This window comes from Corvus kubaryi, unplaced genomic scaffold (assembly GCF_017639235.1).
Source record: "Corvus kubaryi isolate FWS band 111438036 unplaced genomic scaffold, C.kubaryi_AGA036_p1.0 37249, whole genome shotgun sequence".
NCBI classification, from domain to species: Eukaryota; Metazoa; Chordata; class Aves; order Passeriformes; family Corvidae; genus Corvus; species Corvus kubaryi.
In genome coordinates, this window is record NW_024581072.1 from 207,370 (window position 1) to 229,322 (window position 21,953).

A 21,953-nucleotide genomic window follows, 5' to 3' on the forward strand; every position below is an offset into this window, starting at 1 on the left:
GATTTTTTGTTTTCATCTGTTGCCTTTTTGGAAGAAAAAAAGAGAAACTTTAGGCAATTTATCTGAAAATTAATTACACTAATAAATAAAGGAAAGACTTAACAAAATGTGTTCAGAAGTTGCAGTGCTGACTTTGTTTCATTTTTAATTCTGAAGTTTTAAGGAAAGGGTGATTTAAGAAGAATGCTCATTCCTAGTAAAGTGTAACCCTGAAAATCTCTCTTATTCCTACAGCATCCGAGAAAGGGACAGCAGTGGTTCCTATGCCCTGTGCCTACTGAATGATGGAAAAGTACTGCACTATCGTATTGACAGAGATAAGACCGGAAAGCTCTCCATACCGGATGGAAAAAGATTTGACACCCTGTGGCAGGTCTGTTAAATTTATATCACGTGGATATCTGTCATCACGTTTCCATATAACTGACCAGGGCAGCTTTGTTTTGCTTTATCTTGTGACAATTGTCTTTGGCTAAAATGAACACATTTTGGCAGGTTATTTGTCATATGTTTCCAATGTGTGGTTTCTATACACGAAGAAAATATATGTTAATGTAGAAAGCTGTGTGATTGTACAGTGTAATCATTTTTAAATGTGATGTTGTAGCCCAGCTGAGTTCAAAACTGTGATTAATTATTCAGTTAGCTGAACATTCTCTTGAATGAAAGTCCGTTTACATTTGCAAGTAACCATATTCAATCATGCATATGCTTGGTTTAGTCTTTTGCTACTGTCCTTTATGACAGCAACCAGCAGAATTCGAAGAAGCAAAAAGGGGATGGTTTAAGATGCTGTACACATAATGCAGTCTTTAGCTTTGAAATTCTCTACCTTCAAGTCTGCAAAAGCATGGCTTGCTGAGGCTTACCACCAAAATATGCCTGAACCCTGGTAAAGGTTAGGCAGTTAAGAAGTCCATAGCTGACTATGCCATAGTTGATACTAAAACTGAATACTGGTGAAATGATTGTGTAAATTGAAAATACTAAGGGAATTGAAACCCCTGCAGAATTCTCTTACGTCCTCTTGCTTAAAAATCTATTAAAACAAGTAAAGTGAGTCACAAATCTAAAATAGGAATCTTTGCTTGCAAAGAATGCTAAGATTATTTACAAATGCTAAGATTAATTCTTAGCATTTTTGTAAATGTCCTATGTATTTCTTTCCTGGTGTCACTGGAAATTTAAAAGCAGCTTTGCTATCTTACAATTTTTGTGAATGTCTGCAACTCTTACACTCACAGACCTTCTCCTTTATACCCAAATGGAAAACCTGTAAAAAATGACCTGGCGAGGACAATCCAGGAGCTCAAATGGCCACAACTACTTGTGCTATACATTTATTAACTGTGCAAATCCTATTGCAATTCTGAGGTCCAAATAAAGCATTGCATATTAGGATCATTCTTGCACTGTAATTATGCCCAAAAATTAAAAAAAAAAAAAGAGTGAAAACTCAAAGATATCAAAATAAATTATTTGCACAGAGCTAAAAAGCTATTTAGTACCAGAACCAGGGGGGTAGTACTGACCCTTACTAATTCAATTCCTGAATCATGTTCCACATTTATCCACAAGGTTACTTCAGAAACATGCATCCCTGCTAAAAAAACGTAAAGTAAAGAACATGTGCAGTAAAGATCTGCTGTATGCCAAGGTCATTTGTTGTAATATGTATCGACTGTTGTACATATGCACACAGTTTCAAAGAGACAATATATTTAGTGATACCACCCTTATATTTTCATACCTTTTACTCTCATTATTTCTTTTTTTTTCCTCCCCTCTCATTCTACTAGTTAGTTGAGCATTATTCATACAAACCAGATGGATTATTAAGGGTTCTTACCATTCCTTGTCCACAACATGGCTCAGAAAATGGTGAGTTATTCCTATTATTTTTATATGTATAAAAAGACATGAAATTTATGATAAATATCTGTGCAGTTTTTCCACTTGCCCTGTAAGTAGGTGCAGATTTTTCACTTTTCAAATGAGTTTATATCTGCCGGACTGCGCATGATGGAGGCAGATCCTGTAGCTTAAGGCTACCAAATCAAATTACTGCTGGGTCTAAATTATTGTCAGATCAGAAATGTGCTTTGCTGCTCAGAGTGGCAGTGCGTATTACGTGGACCACACACATGAATAAGGTGGTCTTCCCAGCACTACTGCAGTGGTCCTTACTCCAAGCTGAAGCAGGCACAGGAGCAATGGTGCTACAGGAGTTCAGGGAGGGTGCAGTGAGTCATGCACCCAGGAGGTGAGTTCCCGTGTTGGGGGGAGTAGGGCAGGACAAGGCATTGAGTGCACGCGACGCTGAAAGTGGGGGTCAGAGGGGCATTCTGTGATAACTTGTGGGAAAGGAGGAGAAGAGGTGGGGAAAATGTTGTGAGGTTCAGTGTGCTTTTATCCTGTTTCTTCTTTAATGTCATGTCACACTGAGGAGACATTGTCCTCCATCTTGCCCTGACTGAAAAGGGAAAAGAGATGCCTCTGATTGTTCTGTGTCCAACTTGTGCTCTTCCAGAAGTGGTTTTCTCTCTCTAAGGCCACCTTCTGTCATTCTAGCTGGATATCAGTGCCATGGTGAGAGGATATAGAATAATAGAATAGAATCATAGAACCATTTATGTTGGAAAATACACTCAAGTTCATCAAGTCCAACCCTGAAGTTTTTACTTTTTCCACTCCTTTGAATCACTGCATGCTTTTTCCACCATTCTTTTTCTGCTCCTTCAAATCATTTAGGATCTGCACATACTTTGGTCTCTGTAGCCAGAAGTACCAGAGTCTGCTGTGTATAAGAGACAAAAGCAAAGAAGGTAGTCCAGGAGAAACACTGTAATGTGATTTAAAAACTAGACAGTTGATCCCCTCTGTAAAATTCTGTGTTCTTACACAAATTTCTCACCTTGCTCAGTATCATTTTACATTTGGTTCTTTCACAGATAATCTTGGTTTTAATACTCATCCTTCTTCTGGAACACTTCCTAAGGTAAGTGTAGGTGGTGGGATAGCAATAGCACTCATTTGGGAAGGCTTACAGTCACATACTGCTCTGGGAGTCCAAGTTCTTGGATATTATTTCATCTGTGAGTTTGTTTTTCTAGTGTTGTAAACAGTGAGCTGAAAAGAAAATTAACATATTCTGGTATGGTATTGCTTTCATCAGTGTTTTGTATGTGCTCATCATAATTTAATTTTGTTAACTTCTTTTACACATAAAATGTATGTGAAAAAACCAGTATTTTACATAGGCAGAATGCCTCCTTGATGGTTGTATTTATAGTGATTGTGTCAACACCAGGAGGAGAGATACCACATTGCTTACATTGTTCACTTTGAGAATCCACTGACTGAAGCAGACATGGAAGTTCAATTTATTTTCGTATTTGGTGTGTGCAGTTAACATCAGACTTTGCACAAGGGTTTCATTTCTTGTGCACTGCATTAGGGGTGATTCTTTCACAAACTCCATGAAGAGTGAGCAAGTTCACCTGCTATTATAATTACCTAAGTTCTTGAAGTCCATTGACTAGAGGAGCCACCTGAAGTGTGATACATCCACAGAATCATATAATACTGTCTTGTTCAATGTAGTTGATTTCATCTGAAATAGGGAGTTAATTTTAATCATTTCCCTGGAATGTAATCATCTAGGTCATTATCTTGATGCAGTCCCACACTATAGAAAAAAAATTGTTGTTCTGATGGTCAATTACCTTTATTTCAGTACTATTGACTCCTAGCAGGCCTGTGATCAGCCATTCTCATACTTTCATTTCTGAAAATCAGGTATCTTTTTCAATCATTGGAAATTAAGCAACCAAAATCAGTCCCTTTTTTTGTTGAAAATATTATAAAATTTATTATTTTATATTAAATATATATAATAGTAATTATTTATTATATTTATTATGAATAATTAATAAAACAAAATAAATAGTTAAAATATATAAATGCTGCCTTGAGGTTCGGATCTGTGCCATTTGCAAGCATGTCCATGAAGTTTAAGCACACAAGACCACATGAATATATATCTCCTGGTATACATGCAGTTGCAGCGATAGGAAAGCACACTCAGTGTGGGAATACTGTGTACATTTCATAATATTCACGAAAAATTCACTAAGTGTAAATTTAACTACTACTGCTTAAGACTTGTCATGATAACTAGAAGGAAAGTCACCAAAGCTAAGAGTGAGAGTGCATATTTTGCAAATAGTATGCTAAAATATTGTTAATATTTCTAGGTCCTTGCACATTAATACCTTTGTGCAAAAGCAGTAACTCATGAAGATTTTAATATGCCTGAAATACAATTTTTCAGATTACACAGAAACAAACAAAAAAAAAAACCCAGCCTGAAGAGAATGAATACAACCACAAACATATGTAATACAAATACAATCTTATGTGGAGGATGTGCAATCTGTCTTTATATTATTTACACCATGATAATTAGCATTTCAGAGTTTCTGACATTTCTAGTATACTGCACATTTGTTTAATTTATTAAAAGGTTTGCCAAAATATGTAAATTGGAATAGTGAATTTTTGAACTATCAAAATAATTGTGATGAATTAGAGAAACATCCTGGAAAACAAAAGGGTGAAGCTCAGTAGAAGTCAGTGCAAGATATTGCACTTCTAATAGTCAGATGTAAATCACAGAATGGTGAGCAGAGACAGTTTTTCAGCAGATGTGATGCCTGCAGTGAATCAGAATAGGAACAAGGATGAGCAACCACCATGCTGGTAGAGGAAGGGGAAACATCAATGTGTTTCCAGCTTGTTCAACACTGGCAAGGCCTCGACTGAAAGATTTTCACCAGTTTTTGACACTGCACTGAAGAATGATGTCCAGCAGGAGACAATCCCAAGCAAGGCAACAGGAATGACCATGCCTTGTGAGAAAGGATTGATTATAATAAAGAAGCAAAAGAGGGACAGTAGAGGAACAAAATGGCCAAGCAACGATCTAATACTGGTGTTCCCATCCAGACCAGTTTTTCAGTATTTTTTTCATTTTTATATATATTACAGTCTAAACTACAGTGGTGCTATTCCAAAGTCTTAGTGGGATAGCATGCCCAAATCTGAAGTTGTTTTGAAGTTAAGAAGGTGCACAAAAGGTAAAAAGACCTGCTTGGTGATATGCAAGGCAGACTGTCCAAATAATTTATCTGTAAACTCTTGGTGTGTAAGGACTTGGAGTAAAATTTATATCAGGAACGTTAATCTACATCAGATTTGTCTAGTATTCACTATTATTCCATGAACAAACTTGGAGTAACAAAGTGCTTAGGTTTATTGGAATATGGACCATCTCCTTTTTAGTGATACTAATACACTTCCTCTGCAAAAGAAAGGACTCTATGATAAAAGTCTGTATTGAAGCTAATTTTCCCATGCAGAATATGGAGACTTACTTGTTCTTGCTTCTCCCAGAACATGCATGGACTGGGACTTTTCTCACATTTCACCATAGGCTCCATAACCAGGTTTAAGGTGATTTTGACCCCTTTCATTTTACAAATTACTTTTTTCTCGCTGCAGTCAATTTCATCCCAGTATGTATTTAAACCTGCAGAGGAGCTTTTGAAATGAGTCTTCAGTTCAGTTCTCCAGCTCCTAAGCTGTCCTCTTAACCTTTCTCAGTATTTTATTTGTTTAGGTCACAGTTTTTCAGGTAATAATAATAGACCTAAATTTTATGAGTACAGCCTAACTGTAAGTAGTACTGTCCCTATGCCTGATGAAGTATTCATCTTAGCATGCATCTGTAGGTCTAATACAAACGTGTGAGTTAAGCAGTATTAACATCAAGGCACTACAGGTGGTTGCTTACTCAAGTGCTGGGAGATACTCTTGTTGGAAAAGTATAATGAGAACCATCCATGCTCAGCTTGTGCAAAGGAGCACTTGACCTCTTAGAGAATGTATCTGTTGCAAAACTGTAGCTAAGTATTTATTTATTCCCAATATGGAAAGAAAATTTCATGAAGTAAAAGAAAACAGCTGACTCGGTAACCTTTTCCAGTATGCAATAACTGAATTTTTATGTATCACAGCTATGAAGAATGTCAAGCATCAAAAAGGTTTGTGTTCTTCTGGCAGCAACAGGGACCGCATGGCTATCCTTGGTGTTTTGAAAGAAAAGACACCTTTTAAATGTGAAATCAAACATTTTCTTTTAGAAGAAAACTAGGAAATACACCAATCCTATAAATTAAAAAAGCTATCTTTTCAGAAAATAAGAAGTCCAAATGGACTACTAAAATGTTCAGAACATCAGAGTGAGTTCAAAGGCTGTTTAAAGTGACTGATAATGTGGTTCAGTTTATTGTTTCTGCCTCAGCATTAGTCTAAATGTTTGAACAATAAGTACTCCATCTACATAGTTTTAAATAGTCAGGTATGATCTCTCAGTGACCCCTAGAAATGCTGATTTGTCACATTTAACATAACTAGTGTATTCTTGTAAAATATATTCACATATCTTTTAAAGGTATATTTACACAGAACATAAGTCCACATGTAAAATGTAGCACCTGTTCTTTTTTTGTTTGGAATTAGTATTACCTGTGTGCTTTCTGCTTCAATAACCATATTGTCTGTTGTATGACCAAGGTGTGCTTCAAATTTTGCTCAATACATTAGTCATACTTCCAGACATGAAAGTTTTCCACTCATCTACATTGCTAAATATGTTTGGGGGTAGGAGAAGGGGGCTAAAGTTCAGTGACAGAGGAAGGAGAAATATACAACATACTCTATAAATAAAGATCTGGAGAAAGGGCAATGTGTTTGAATTTAAAAGCTGCTTTAAGGTATGTTCAGGATGGTTTGACAGTAATACAGATGAAAATTTAGTACTAAGATTTCCTGTACTACATTTGTTTGATGCATCATGTGTGTACTTGCAGGCACACGCAACAGAAGAGTTGAGAGTGTTTTTTTCTTGTATTTTTGTTTTGTGAAAAACCTTTAGCTATGTTCATGACACATTTACTATTCCTCTTTGACATTGTGGTTTCTAGAGTTGGGCAGGAGGTGGAATTATCTCAAGACTCAAATCGTACACCTTTCCAAAGGCTGGCAGCAAAAAGGTGCCTCATATACTTTTTTTCGGTTAAAAATACTTACATGACTAATTTCACTCTGTTCTCCTCCTCTTTTCACTTGCTGTCTTGACTACTAACAATTAGATTGTGAAGATTTTGTAAGCTTTCTGCATCTATCCTAATTCCCTGCATAATTATGGGCTTGATTTTATAACTGAAGCAATGGGTTTGGAGGAGTTTTAAAAGTAGAGGGACTCTTCTTACATAATTCTGGCCACCAATATACATGAAATGTAAGTGATAAATTATTTTTCAAAACCATTCAGTTATAGCAGAACAAAATTACATTTCTACTCTCCTTCCTAATCAGAAAATTGTCTTGCTTTCACAATTATGTTATTAATGAGCACATTTAGGGTACAATAAAAACAACAAAATACATACTTACATAACCTATGTGCACAAACCTTGTTATACATTCACTTACATTTGGGCAAGTGTAAGATGTCAAAAGACCAAACAGAATGGGAAAATTGGTAAGGTGCCAGGGGGCTGAGGGGACCCCAGCCCTGTCCTGGTGAAAATGCTCTTGCATGGCCAGAAAATGGTGCTGTCCAGTAATTGATGTAGTTCTGAAACCTGTAGCTATGAGTTTGTTTGCATGCTGAGAATAACATGTATGGCCCTATTCGATCCATGAGTCTCTCTTTATGTTTATTGATTTATTTCCAGTTGCTCTTCAACTAAAATGAGCAGTCATGAAAAGCCCTAGAGGTATGCTACTGTTAGGAGTGAAAAGCTGTGTTTTGATATATACTGTATTTGATAATCCTGATAAATAACAAATACTCTTTTCCTACAGCTTCAGTTCACTTTTATGCTGAAGTACCAACAGCTGTTGTCAGCTGTGTATCCCTGGAGGACCCACATCTCTTTTTCATTGTGTGTTTATCACATACAAACACAGATGCAGTCTCATGATCTGCCCTAAACCACCTGAAATACAATGCCAAACTATCACACATTCTGGGTTGATTCAGAAAAATGAGTGTAGGGTCTGAACTCTGTAGACATGTTTTTGGTCACACTGCTTTCTGTTAACCTGGTAAAACCTGTGTCTTGCTCTGGTCACTTTCTGCTGTTAAATACCTATTTCCTGCCTTCTGGGCAACATACACAGAGTAGAGACTGAAGCATATTGCCAGAGAAAAAACAGTCATTTAAGGAAGTAGTTTAGGAAACCTGATTTGATCACCACTTACGTGTACTTAACCCTTAATACTCAGACCCACATCATACTGCCAGATTTTAGACTCTAGACAAAAGTCCTGCTCTGAACAATTCTAAGACTGACCATTTGTTAACCTTAACAAGCAGAGTTTACTTTAGACCTGGTTAATTACACAATCACTTCTACTATGTCAAAAGCTTTCAGACAGTAAACCAGAAAAATTCTACTTATTTTAATTGTTATGTTATATTTACTCATTCCTGGGATTTTTTGGTTTTTTTATTTCCCAAATGCACTATTTGTATTAAATTTTAGGATCCAGATCGAAACTTATCAGTCTGTTTTACCAGTGCAAAAGTGTTAATTTAGACAATTTAAAGGAAATCCTGCCACCTAGTGGCAACGGGGATGCCTTTGCCAAAGCTCATTGAGGTTATGGCTAATGAGATGCTTGTCATGCAGTACTCCACTATTAAATTTTAATAAAATAAGATTACTTTATGGTATGCATTTTTTCAATTCAGAATTATTAACCTGAAAGAATATTGCACTTGCCGTATAAGTCAGTCTTCTTGATGAACACAATCTTCATGAGAATATTACTATACTATTTACTATAAAATTATAATCTGTACAGTAAAAGTCAGATTTAGAGTAGTTGGAGCCATTTCATTCATCTGTCACGTTTTTAACAGGCTCCTCTAGAGAACTCTTTTCTTGTATTCCTTTTCACTGGTTGAATAAATCCACGATCATTTTGCCCATTCTCGGTTTCTTGTAAGAATACAAGAAGTAATCATTTATCCTATACCTTAGATGTATTAAAAAAAAGATCCTTTTATCCAAAAAATATATACAAAATTAAACTTGCTGTTTTAAAAGTGTAGGGCAGAAGGGAATCTGCATTTAAATGACAGTTAAATAAAAAGGAAATTTTATTTTACTATCACTCAGATCACTGTATATGCAAGGATGCATATCTCCTGCCCCATTTTTAGTCAGTCTTCTTGACTTTAAGAGAAAAAAATTCCAATTCCTGGTAGAAAATCCAATTCAAAGTTATGCAAGGTGGGTACATGCTGTGAGTACATGACTGGCAGGACTAAAGAAAAACGTCTGAGGTTTTCTGAGTGCTGCACAATTTTCCCAAGTTGCTAATAGGAGCTGAAAAGGTGCCTGTGAAGTATTAAATTGTAGTTCAGCCAGAAATCGTAGAATCACAGAATGGTAAGGCTTGTAAGGGACCTTAGGGAACATCTAGTCCCAGCCTCCTCTGTCATGAGCAGGGGCCCCTTCCACTAGACCAGGTTGTTCAAGGCCTTATCCAATCTCTCCTTGAACACTTCCAGGGATGTGGCATCTACAGCCTCCCTTGGCAACCTCACCACCTTCATAGTAAAGAATTCCTTCCTATTATCTAAACTGAATTTTCCCTCTTTCAGTTTGTACCGATTACTCCTTGTCATATCACTACAATTCCCAATGAAGAGTCCCCCTCCAGCTTCCCTGTAGGCCCCCTTCAGATCCTGGAATGTTGCTGCGGGGTCTCCACACAACCTTCTCTTCTCTGTGAACAGCCGCAACTTCCTCAGCCTGTCTTGGTAGGGTAGATGGTCCAGTCCCTTTATCAACTTTGTGGCCTCCTCTGGACTTGCTTCGTCAATTCCATGTCCTTCCCATGGTAGGGGCACCAGACTTGGATGCAGTACTCCAGGTCGGGTCTCACCATAGTGGAGTTAAGGGGCAGAATCTCCTCCCTCACTTTGCTGGTCAAGCGGCTTTGGATGTGAACTTTTTCATAACCCCCAAGTCCTTTTCTCAGGGCTGCTCTCAATCACGTCTCTGCCCAGCCTGTAGATGTGTTTGGGATCACCCTGACTCAGGTGCAGGACTTTGCACTTGGACTTGCTGAAGGTCATGAATTTCACACAGGCCCACCTCTCAAGCCTGTCCAGGTCCCTCTGGATGCCATCCCTTCCCTCCAGTGTGACTGCATCACACAGCTTAGTGCCATCAATGAACTTGCTGCACTCAATCCCACTGTCCGTGTCACCCACAAAGATGCTGAGTAGCATCGGCCCCGTCCCTGCAGGACACCACTCATCACTGGTCTCCACATGGACATTGAGTCCTTGACCACCACTTTTCACGTGTGATTATCCAGCCAATTCTTTATCCACCAAGTGGTTCATCCATCAAACCCACCTCTCTCCAGTTTAGGGACGAGGATGTCATACAGAACAGTGTCAAGCACTTTGCATAAAACCAAATAGACAGTGTCGGCTGCTCTGCCCCATTCACCAGTGCTGTAGCCCTGTCATAGAAGGTCACCAAATTTGTTGGATATGATTTCCCCTTAGGAAAGTCATGTTGGCTGTTACCAAACACCCCTTTTTTCTCCATGTGACTTAGCATAGTTTTCAGGACCATCTGCTTCCTGACCTTGTCTGGTACAAAGGAAAGACTCATTGCTCTGTAGTTCCCCCGGTCTTCTGCTTTCCCCGTTTTAAAAATGGGAGTCATATTTCCCTTTATCCAGTCATCAGAGACTTGACCTCACTGCCACAATTTTTCAAAAATGACAGTGGCTTAACAACTTTGTCTGACAGCTCCCTCAGTACCCTCAAATGAATCTCATTGGTCCCATGGGCATGTACACATTCAGTTTCCTTAGATGACCACAGACCTGATCCTCTCCTTAGGACTTAAGTGTTCATTGTTAACTTAAGTCCATTCAGTGGACTTAGGGTGTTCATTCTCCCTGTCCCTGCATTTTCCTTTCTCAGCTTGGGCAATGTGGCTACAGAACTTGCCATTGAATACTGAGGCATGGAAGTCTTGAGAACCTCAGGCTTCTCTTTGTCCAGGGTAGCCAGGTCTCCCATTTCCTTCCAGACAGGAAAAAAAGAGTATTAATGAAAAAGACATTACTAAGCTATTGAATCCATCTGCAACAATTAGAAATAACACTCCACATATATTAACCAACTTAAGTAATGATAAACAAGACACTGTGATTCTTCTTAAACATGAGCAGCTCCCTGAGAAAGAGAACCCACTTTGTTGTATTTGGTGTCACTGTGTGATTTCCAATTCACAGCTGCAGAGCTTTATTTACAAGCATGGAATTGATGTACTTATTTTTTTAATGCAGTTGCTGAGCAAGAGCATCCAATCCTTTCTGATTTTTTTGTTGTTGCTGTTCTTGAATTGCAACGAGCAGAAATGTCTGGTGTCAAATTTAAGGACTCATCTCGGTCTTGGCCAGAGCTATGTTTTTACCAGCCGTTCTTCACTAGTGAATGGATTCCTGAGGTGTTCAAATTTGGTGTATGTTAATTACATTTGGCCAGTTAAAAGTTGACTTCCAGTCTTAATGGGGGTTTGGGGTTAGTGAATTGCCTGTGTAAAATAGTGACACAGGTCTTGGAAAGCTGCCAGGGTGAATCAGTCTAGAAAAACAGAACTAGAGCTGAGGATCTTGGTTTATACCTTCATTTGCCTCCCTTGTTCTCAAGAATGATAGATCAGACAGTTTGTTCCTTGATGTATCCCAGAACTCTCCAGAGTTTTGTGATTTGCTTTGACAGCAAATGGCCCTTTAACACTGTTCCAAATACTAAGCAATTCAAGTCAGAAACATTACCCTTACTGTGCCTGATTTCACTGTGCTCATCCCACTAGGCCAGAATATTGCTGAAAACTGGCTTCCTACACATGGTTTGCAGTAAAATCTGTGTAGTGAAACCTTTTCTATTTCAGCCAACTGGGCATATACCATCATGATTTCAAGGTCTGTAGTTCCCAGGTCAGGTGTTTCCCCTACTAAATGCAGTTTCCAAATGATAAAACTTCTATTGCATCCAATAGTTCACTACAGGAAACTTCACAGAATGGTTTATGTTGGAAAGGACCTTAAAGATCATTTTGTTACATTCCTTTTGCTATGGGCAAGGACACCTTCCACCAGAGCTTTGTTTCTCTTTACTTGAAAAGAAGCTAATGTGCAGAAATAGGTTCTGTAATTCCCGTGTTCCCAACAGCTCACAAACAGAAGCGACCAGATTAGTAGTTTCCCTCATCTATGTACTTCATTGTGCCGTACCCAGGTGAAGAGTTCCAGAACCAACATAGGATGAGACGGTTTGTGTACTCCATATTATTTCTCTGACAAGAGTAAAGGCAGAAGAATTGTATTTGAACCAGATGCTTAATTAACTGGGTAATCTTCTCCCTCCTTAGAGCAGATGTCCTAATATCTGGTCCATTATGTTTGTCCCTGATGGTTACACAAGCCTATTAAAGTAGTAACTTTTTACTCCAGTTTCTTCCACTTCTTTAAAATAGAGTCCCTCTGTAATATCCACAAGAGAAACAGGAAATTGTTTTTTGTTTTCATTTTTGCTAGCAATTTCTCTGTTGCCTAGGTAGGGGGAGAGATAACTTGAAGAAGGAGGAAGGATAAATTAAAGAGAAATCCTTCTGACTATTTGTGTTACATGGCAAATTTGAAAAGAGGATGTAAATTTAATATCTGCAGAATAAGATTTGTGCATGACCCACTACAGTTAATTCTCTCTTATCTAATGGTCTGAAATATTTGTCATATCTTTCTACGCTTTTAGCCTGCTCTAACAATAGCCTCCAGAATGAAATAACCTCTTCTGGTTCCCTTTCCTTCTGATTCTTACGTATGGGTGTCTTGCAATCATTATGCCAAAATCCTTGGGGAAAAAAAGTGCTTTTGACTTACCTATTCATTGTTAAACAGAAAAACTTTATTTGTGTGCTACAGCTTCAGTCAACTATTAGCCACCCACAAGAAGAAGCACCTTTTAATCCTTATGTGCTGCAAAGGAACAGAGGTATTACAGGAGCAGAAAGAGGTAGGCAGAGTAATATATAGCATTAATGCAATTTTCTTCTTTATGGCAGAGATCTCTCTCAATCCATATTTCTTTTTTCTTGCATATATTTCACATTCTGTTACATATTGGTGTAGCCGCTATCATAACTCAGTCCTGGTAGCTGAAAATGTCAGATTTCACCATCTATAACAAAAATCTTTTAGCAGAAACCCTTTTTCCATTTTGAAGTGGAATATTATTATTTCTTTGACTCTAAAAACTATATCCTTGCGCATCATAAAAAGAATTGTTGCATCCACAGTGCCAAGCATAATGCAATTAAAGCAAGGTGCCTAAGAATGAAGTACATGTAAGGCAGCATTCTGAGTGAAGAATTATGTGAGGTAACTAATGGGAAGTACTAAGGAGAAGGGCCAACTTCTAACCCTCCTGTCAAGGAATATCCTGGTTTCACCCTGCACAGATATTCAGTAGTTACAGCATGTCACCAGGGGGAGGCCACTGTCTTTTGGTGTGTTCTAAAATGCTTATAATGGGCTATATGGACTATATATATGTGGTTTCTTTATAATGCCCTTACAAGTCAAACACACTGATGATCTTGAACATAGAAAAGGTGAATATATTAGCTGTGGCAGCAAAGATGTCTAAAATCATGTCTTATTTTTTCATTGTTTGAACTGCAGGTGATCAGAGAGAAGCCTTACCCATGGATACTGAGGTCTATGAAAGTCCATATGCTGATCCAGATGAAATTAAACCAAAAAATGTCACTCTTGACAGGAAATTGTTAACTTTGGAGGAGGGTGAACTTGGCTCTGGCAACTTTGGTACTGTAAAGAAAGGGTTCTATAGGATGAAAAAGTGAGTGTTGCCTTCTATTTTCATGGAATCTAATATGTAAAAATTCTAGCCTTTACTTTTTGGAGCAGCAGTAATCTTTGCATGTCATTTGGGGTGACAGACCGTAACTAATTTGGGCTAATATTCACCAGTTTCTCTCTTTGTACGTACATGTATGCACTCATTTTAGTCTGTAAAGTGCGAAATGCTGCTTATGACTATATTCTCTCCTGACGGGGATAGTAGAGTGGGAATTCCACTGTGTTCCTCAATAGTTTGCAAAAGTACAAATGCTACACAGTATTTCCCATCTGCACAACATCTCTGTCAGAAAATGTGTAGAGTGCCATGGACAGTTTACCTATAGCAAAGAGAGCTTTGCCTAAAGTAAGTGTGATAAATACCAGTTTTCCTGAAGCTGAAATGTTGATTTTCAAGGAGACAGAACATTTTTTATCATTTTTTACCATGTCATGTCCATAGGAACAGACCCTGTTTGTACTTGATTTCATGCATTTTCATAGTAAAATGTTATCAGTATGCTGTTTATGTGCATGGACTGATTATGTACATACTCCCATCTCTTGAAGTTGGAGGGATTTCTTTAACCAGGGTTTTCAGAAGCAGGAAGGATTTTTATTTTTCCAATATAGGCTGTAGGGATTTGAAGGGCTCTGATCTTGGCTTGTGTATTTTTTAATCTTGTTTCACACTTGAGCTCTGTTGATCTCATCAGTCACTCCTTCAGTTTGCTATATGAATGGGAGGTTGCAGAAGTAGGCTTAGATTCTCAGGATTTCAGAGCACTGCCTTGGGGCCTGGCAACGCTGTGTGTTCCGGTCTCACCCCCAAAACACTCCAGTGCTTAGAAAGCTCTTTATAGTTTTTCTTGCCAGAAGAGCTTTATGCTATTCTTGCCAGAGTGGACAAGAAAATTTTGTCCAGTATACTTTTTTTCAGGCTTCTTAAGGCATTTTTATGACAATCTGTAATTATCTCAGGTTCTTTTCATTCTTGCTCTTTTGCTTAGCTGTCTTCTGAGCATTTGATGGAGAGATGTTCCTGTTATGGCTGGTTTTTTTCTCCTCTGAGTGTCAACTGTGTCTTTTGTCCCAATTTGTACTATGTGAATGGAAACATCTGATGAAGATTGTGTGCATTAGTGCACAGATTTTTTAGCAACTAGTCCCAGAATTTGATTCTTTTTTGCAGGGGTGCCAAGCCCGTGGCTGTAAAAATTCTGAAGAACGAGAGTAATGATCCAGCCATAAAAGATGAATTACTGAGAGAAGCAAATGTAATGCAGCAACTGGATAACCCATATATTGTCCGAATGATAGGGATATGTGAAGCTGAGGCCTGGATGTTGGTAATGGAGATGGCTGAACTTGGGCCATTGAACAAATTTTTGCAAAAAAATAGGTATGTGAACTTTGATTCCATTCCATACGATACAGGTCCTTTCTTTTATTTTTTATTTTTCTTTTTGGACAATTAAAATTGATATGTTGTCACTGTAATAATTAATGATTGTAGTTATTCTTCACTGAAACATGTTTCTGAACTGTCAAATATTTCTGCCAAAATAGTGTATTTTCAATAAATGAGAGAATTTTCACATATCCTTCAATTTCTCCTCTTTTGATGTGATAACACAGCATCTTGCCCAGGACAGGAGCCTAGATTGCCTTTTCTAATTGAAGCTTAGCTAAATGTAAGTGGATCAGGTTCCCAGTGTAATGTGGACAAGTTCAAAGTAGAGATTTGTATTTGAACTCCATGAAAAGTCAGGAAAATGAGCTACTGACCTCTTTAAAATTCAATTGTGATTTTCAGACATGTCACAGAGAAGAATATAACAGAGCTGGTACATCAGGTTTCCATGGGGATGAAATACCTGGAGGAGAATAATTTTGTTCATAGGGATCTGGCTGCAAGAAATGTGCTATTAGTCACCCAACATTATGCCAAAATTAGTGACTTTGGACTTTCTAAAGCTCTTAGTGCTGATGAAAATTATTACAAGGTAAGGTTTTAACCCAACATGGAAGCTGTGTAGTAACATAACTTAATAAAGATATTTTCAGTTGAAATGCAATTGGTTTTGCAAGTTGAAAATCTGAAACATTATGTGTCATTCATTGTTTTATAGCCTGATACTAGATTGTCAAATTCAAAATATGTGATCAACATTTAGAGACATGTAGGGAGGGAAAAGCTCATCCCTCTTTTTACTTGTCTATTTTCATTTACTTTTGGTACGCTTGTCATTAGAAAATTGAAAGTTATTGTGGAAATGAGATACTACCTTACATAAAAGGGGGAAAATGTATTTGTTGCAAAACAGTTCTTGTCATGTCCAAGGAAAATGTAGGCTAGCACTAATACATTGTCTTACAGAACAGAATTAGGGAAGGTTTTTGAGAGAATAGCATTGTTAAATAATAAAGTAACCTAAGCAAAATTTGTTTATCTTGGTTTTAAATTCACTGGACCTCTGTACAGCCAAAATGATTAGAATAATTGCATCATTTAATAAGGTAAAAGGTGGGAGATAAAGGCAGTTACATGTCTATATTTGTTTTCCTGGTATATTCCTCTTGCAATTAAAATTACTTCTTCCTTCTGCCTATGCCCTTTTATCGGCTCTTTGAAACTAATAATCCAGCCCATGAAACACTGCAGAGGAGGAGCAAGCACATGCTCCCTTCTGATGACCTTCCTGTATAGGAATAGTAGTAACTGCTGCCAGAAAAGGCATCTTAAATCACTGCCACCAGCCTAGCCAGAGAAGCTTGTCAAGCCCAGCCTCAGAGCCTTGAAAATTAGTATCAAAAGTCCATTTTCTTTACAACTCCACAGGATGCAGTAGGGTCCTGTCACTAGATCTAGCACTGTGCTCATATAGCTTGACACTTCAGTGGGCATAATGCAGCATTACAGCATAATTCAGGTAAACTGCAGTTTGCCACAAGGCAGTCACTGTGCTTTGAAATAGAGCACCCACTTCAACCACCTGGACATGTCTCTCTTACCCTCTGTGGAGAGCCAAATGGAAAAAACTATTTTTAAAGAGCAACTTTAAATTAAATGTCACTAAGAACATGACTCCAAGTCATCTAGCTAAGCCTTTTTTTTTACCACAGTTTTCATTTCAATGCATTATTTTGAAAGTTGAAGATTAGTAACAATTTGGTAACACTTTTGAAGAAGTTGTTACCCATTCTCTCTAATGCTAACTGCGTAAGAAATGTTATGGTATTTAGTACAAATTTGTGCAGAGCTAAGTTAACATGAATTATGTGCATTCAGGTTGTGTTTACTACTTATTGTTGTATCTAGCCTGATTTTTCCTTTCGGTTATGACATATTTTAGGCACAAAGTCATGGAAAATGGCCAGTCAAATGGTATGCTCCAGAATGCATGAATTTCTACAAATTTTCTAGCAAAAGTGATGTCTGGAGCTTTGGGGTTTTAATGTGGGAAGCTTTCTCTTATGGACAAAAGCCATATAAGGTGAGTGGTTGTATTTGGCCTTGTTTTATCTGTAAAAATTCGGAGCAAATTTGAACCAATATCTTTACCTAACTAAAAGGAGTTGTTGCAACAAATGAGTCAAAGCATAGCCCAAAAATCAATTCCAGGCCTTTGTTTGATTTATGCTGTCATGTGTGCTGTAATCATTTGCAGCTTGGATGACTGACTGTTCTGGTCACCCTGTTCCAGGGAATGAAAGGTGGTGAAGTTGCACAGATGATTGAAAGAGGAGAACGAATGGAACGTCCTGAAGTCTGTCCAACAGAAGTCTATAGTCTAATGAAGTTGTGTTGGACATACAAGTGAGTGTGAGGGGTTGCTCTTTTGATAGAACGTTTTAATCTATATGGTTAATAGCCAGAAGGGGGGTGGGTGGGGGTTATTTCAAAATACATCTTTTCAGCTGGAGTTCAGCTTACAACCATACTCAAGCTAAAGAGTCAATTGGACTTCCAGGTGAAAATTATCTGAGTTACAGCGTGTACTACAAAAAGCCAATTTTGTAGAACAGAGTTTGCTTGTTATATACAGAATACAGGGTATCAAAAAAAAGAACGTCCACAAAAAGGTCAGTCTAATGCATTTTGAAAAGAAAGTTTGAAATTAAGCAAATATTTTTGTTTCATTTGGGATTGTGTTTTGTTTAATTTTCATTTCCAAGGCTTTAGCTTTACTGAAATTTCAAAGTCATATTGCCAAAATGTTTAATCCATTCCTCAATATTTAATTGTTTTGAGCTATTTTTCTCTTCTCTCATAACTGAATATGTTGAAATTGTATCCCACACTGACTTCTTATCAGCAAGAGGTAAACCGTCTTTTCAGGTCATACCCGATATGTCAGAAACATTTTTTTTCTGTTTCATAACCATTTAGAAATTAGAATTATGAACTATAGAAAAAAATAAAGCCTACCTGATTTTTTTAATTAGTATACTGCAAAAATGTATTAAAATGGTTTTATGATTTACTGTTTTAAACTATTTTGCTGGAGTTACTTTTAGCTATAGGAAGTCTCCAGAAAGCACCCAAAGTAGACTGTAAGGTCACTTATTCTTCCAGTTCACCATCTGGAGAATAGACCTGTCCAACAAAGGTCTACATTAAGAAGCTGTAGTACTTCATTTTTAGGTACCTTGCTTCTTTGTTAGCTTTATTAAACCTAATACTCTAGAACAAATGTGCAACTAAAAAGTAATTCCTGCCTTTTGGGTTGACTAAAAGAATGCTCTAACAGTTCTCCAGTGAAAGGGATCAGGTTATTATTAACAAACATATCATAAAGCATGCTGATTTTTATATTTTGTACTCAAATATCTTTATTATTGGAAAGAAAATAAATTTTAAAAAGAAGGTTCAGGTCAGGTCAGGCAGAGTAACTATCTCAATATGTAAAATTGTAAGGGCTTGTTGTCAGTTTAATTCTGTTCTCCAAATAAAGATACAATTGCAGATATACAAGAAAGATGGTACAGTCATATAGTGTGTGGGTAGACTCCTCTCAGGGGTTCTAACTACTCTGTGTGATGGTACTACCCATTATAAGGCAGAATATTGCATGGCAAATAGTCTTTTCTCCAGACTATTAATAAAGTAAATGAAGTAGAAAATTAAATTGAGCTGATTTACCATGTGTTTCTTCTATTACCTTTACCAATCCCAAAGTAACAGGTATGATAGTAAATCCACTGACTGGATGCTCTGCAGTAGTATTTGCCACTTGGTATTAATTTTGTAGCATGATTTTGGTAGTCTGAAAATACTGTGAGCATCTTTAAATGAGCTATCACTGAGGTAGAGTCCCAAGGGCAATAAGGCCCATGCACCTTGACATCTCTCTCCTTCCTGTGCAGTGACATTTGTCATCTTTCCACAGTGTTGACGACCGACCAGGATTTGTTGCAGTCGAGATGAGGTTACGTAACTACTATTATGACATCTCCCACTAACAGCATGGAGAACAGCAGCTTCCTCATCTCCAGCCAGCACCCTCTGAGAAGCAGCTCATTTTCCAAAACCAAGCAATCTTGATTTTTGTACTTCCATTTTCGACCTGCAAAGTTCAAAGCTGAGCCTTGTGTCTATAAGGTTGCCTTTTCTCACTTTCTGCACAAAATCCAGCCCCAAAAGAGTATTGGAAGTGTAACAGTCTCAAAGTGAGCAGCAAGGATGCTAGAGCAGATGCTTATACTTTCGCTACATTCCATTTCATTTTATTTTCAGCTTTACTAGCATTACATTTTGCAGTTCCTGTAAAACCTACTTAATGACTTTGAGCCCTCTTCCTCTCCTGTATTGGAATGCACATAGGAATTTAGATTCTTCTCTTTAATATTCTTAGCCTTTAAATCTATTGAGTTGTTCCAGCCTTCTCTTTCCTCAAGGAAGAATAGTGTAAAAATTTCTCACTGTGAAGCAAATTCACTGTGCAAGTGTGTCAGTTGCTTTGACTGATGGTGTGTTTGATTTTATCACCAAGCCCCTTTAAACCAAATCACATTCTTCTTAGTAGTAAAGTAGGCAGGGGGGAATCAGGAGTTTTGACTTCCTAACATCATCACATCCTTTAAATATGACCATCTTTTGTTCCTCATCTCATGTGTGGAGCCCAGCTGTTCCTCAGGGAGTTACTTTTTTCCCCCAGTGAAAACTGGGAACTCAGAGGCTTGATCTTGTCTTGGAAGAAAACATATCAGCACCTAAGATGATTCTGTATTTTAGCGTAAACTCCAATAGTGCATTCCTGAAAATACAACTTTGATGGAGCACCGCTTACCTTTCTCTGTGCTTTTTCATCCTTCTCCAGACATACCTTTCCTATGTATCTATTAGGACATACCATAGCTCCTTGTGTTGTGTTTTGAGCAGCAATCATTTCTATCTTTTCTTCAAACCTTTCTTAAAAAGCATCTGTGAGAGTTTCACCACACCTTATCACCTCTAAAGTTAAATTTCACTTGTAGTTCAAATATTTTATAATGGACATATGCATGACAACATTACTTTTGTCTGCTCCAAAATCTTAGTATTTATCCTGTTATCAATCCCTGTGGGCATCTCAGGAAAAGGCATTTGCTTTATCACTCTTCTGTAATGTAGTGTGCATCTGCATTAAATTGGAAGTATAGTAATAGCAATAACAAATAATATAATCAACTTCTGATTCTGTTTTTACCCTTAGGCTTTGCTTGTTCAATGTCATTTTAAATATTATCAATATCAATATTTCTATCACCTACTACTCACAAGAAGCTACTTCATTGTCATTTGCGTATATCTCAGGAATCTACATACATTTTGTCTGCTAGATATAGAGATTTTAGAAGAATATAAAGAATAAGATTTAGAGTTAGATATATTTATTGCATATGGCTGGTTAGAGTATACGTGTTTAATTTTTGTGTGAGCAGGGTATTCTTAGAGATGTAGTGGTATTTTTTTCTCTAGCAATGAAATTGTATGAGCAATTAAACTGAGAAAGTGTGAAATAATTTTCATAAAAGACAGGACTATAAACAAATGTAGAAGCTACTGGGGTTTTTGTCTTTTTACTAAGTTTATGGTCTATTTGTTAAATAATACCTGGTGACTTTCGGTAGTTTAGTCTTGGCCATCCACTGCAAGACACCACAGGCTACTGAAAGATACTGAGTGCAATAGACCGTGTTTCAAATGTGACCAAACATGACTTACCTTGGAGATGATTTATTTTTTGTCTTATTTTTAAGAAACACTTTTCTACAAGACCAGCTTGTGTAGAAGTTAGCCATAGTTATATGTAGGTGTTTTGTCACTTTAGCTATGTTGCAGAGAATTTGTTATCTCTACATGTGCAATTAGTACATTTATGGGGATATTAGTTATAAACAAATTGCACAAATCTCTATGAACCAGCGAGTGACAGTACTCAATTTCCCAGAATGAGAGATACATTACTCGGTATCTCTCATGCTTTTTAAAAGTGATGTCTGATACAACAAACCTGGAGGATTATGTCGCCTTCTCTCTTCTGAGTGAATGTCAACATCACTTTCTGGAGTTACTTGATTATTTTTAACTTCACTATTACATAATAAAAGTTTACAATGAGAATATAAAGTATTGTGAAATAAATGGATTAGGTTTTAACATTTTAATTAAAGATACTTTTACAAAATATGCTGTCAACAAGAATCCTTTCATAATTACGTGCTTTGTAAAAAATCCTGATGCTGTGCAGAGTGTGTATATGTACTGAGTTACTGTGACTTTTCTGGAAGACTGAGTCTTTCCTGTTGACAGTAAAAGGTACCCAACAGGACAGACAAGCCCAATGAAGCCTGAGCTGCTTTTGGAGCAATTCGGGAATAGCAGGAAGTTCCCAAAATATGCGTGTTGTTACTGCATCTAAGTCTTCAAAGTGCT

General features: G+C 37.4%; 1 protein-coding gene across 3 annotated transcripts in view; it reads left to right on the plus strand.

The window, feature by feature from the left end:
* Positions 1 to 21,707, plus strand: part of SYK (spleen associated tyrosine kinase) — a 49,424-nt gene extending 27,717 nt beyond the window's left edge. For 2 of the 3 annotated variants that reach the window (XM_042023388.1, XM_042023389.1), the window contains exons 4-14: positions 235 to 373; positions 1,800 to 1,881; positions 2,952 to 2,998; positions 7,047 to 7,115; positions 13,097 to 13,187; positions 13,856 to 14,033; positions 15,225 to 15,434; positions 15,849 to 16,038; positions 17,389 to 17,529; positions 17,740 to 17,852; positions 19,426 to 21,707. In XM_042023388.1, coding sequence (XP_041879322.1) covers positions 235 to 373; positions 1,800 to 1,881; positions 2,952 to 2,998; positions 7,047 to 7,115; positions 13,097 to 13,187; positions 13,856 to 14,033; positions 15,225 to 15,434; positions 15,849 to 16,038; positions 17,389 to 17,529; positions 17,740 to 17,852; positions 19,426 to 19,498 — 1,333 coding nt within the window. In that variant the 3' untranslated portion in view covers positions 19,499 to 21,707. The remainder of the gene's footprint in view (positions 1 to 234; positions 374 to 1,799; positions 1,882 to 2,951; positions 2,999 to 7,046; positions 7,116 to 13,096; positions 13,188 to 13,855; positions 14,034 to 15,224; positions 15,435 to 15,848; positions 16,039 to 17,388; positions 17,530 to 17,739; positions 17,853 to 19,425) is intronic. The other variant, XM_042023390.1, reaches the window with a different exon arrangement.
* Positions 21,708 to 21,953: the final 246 nt, after the last annotated feature.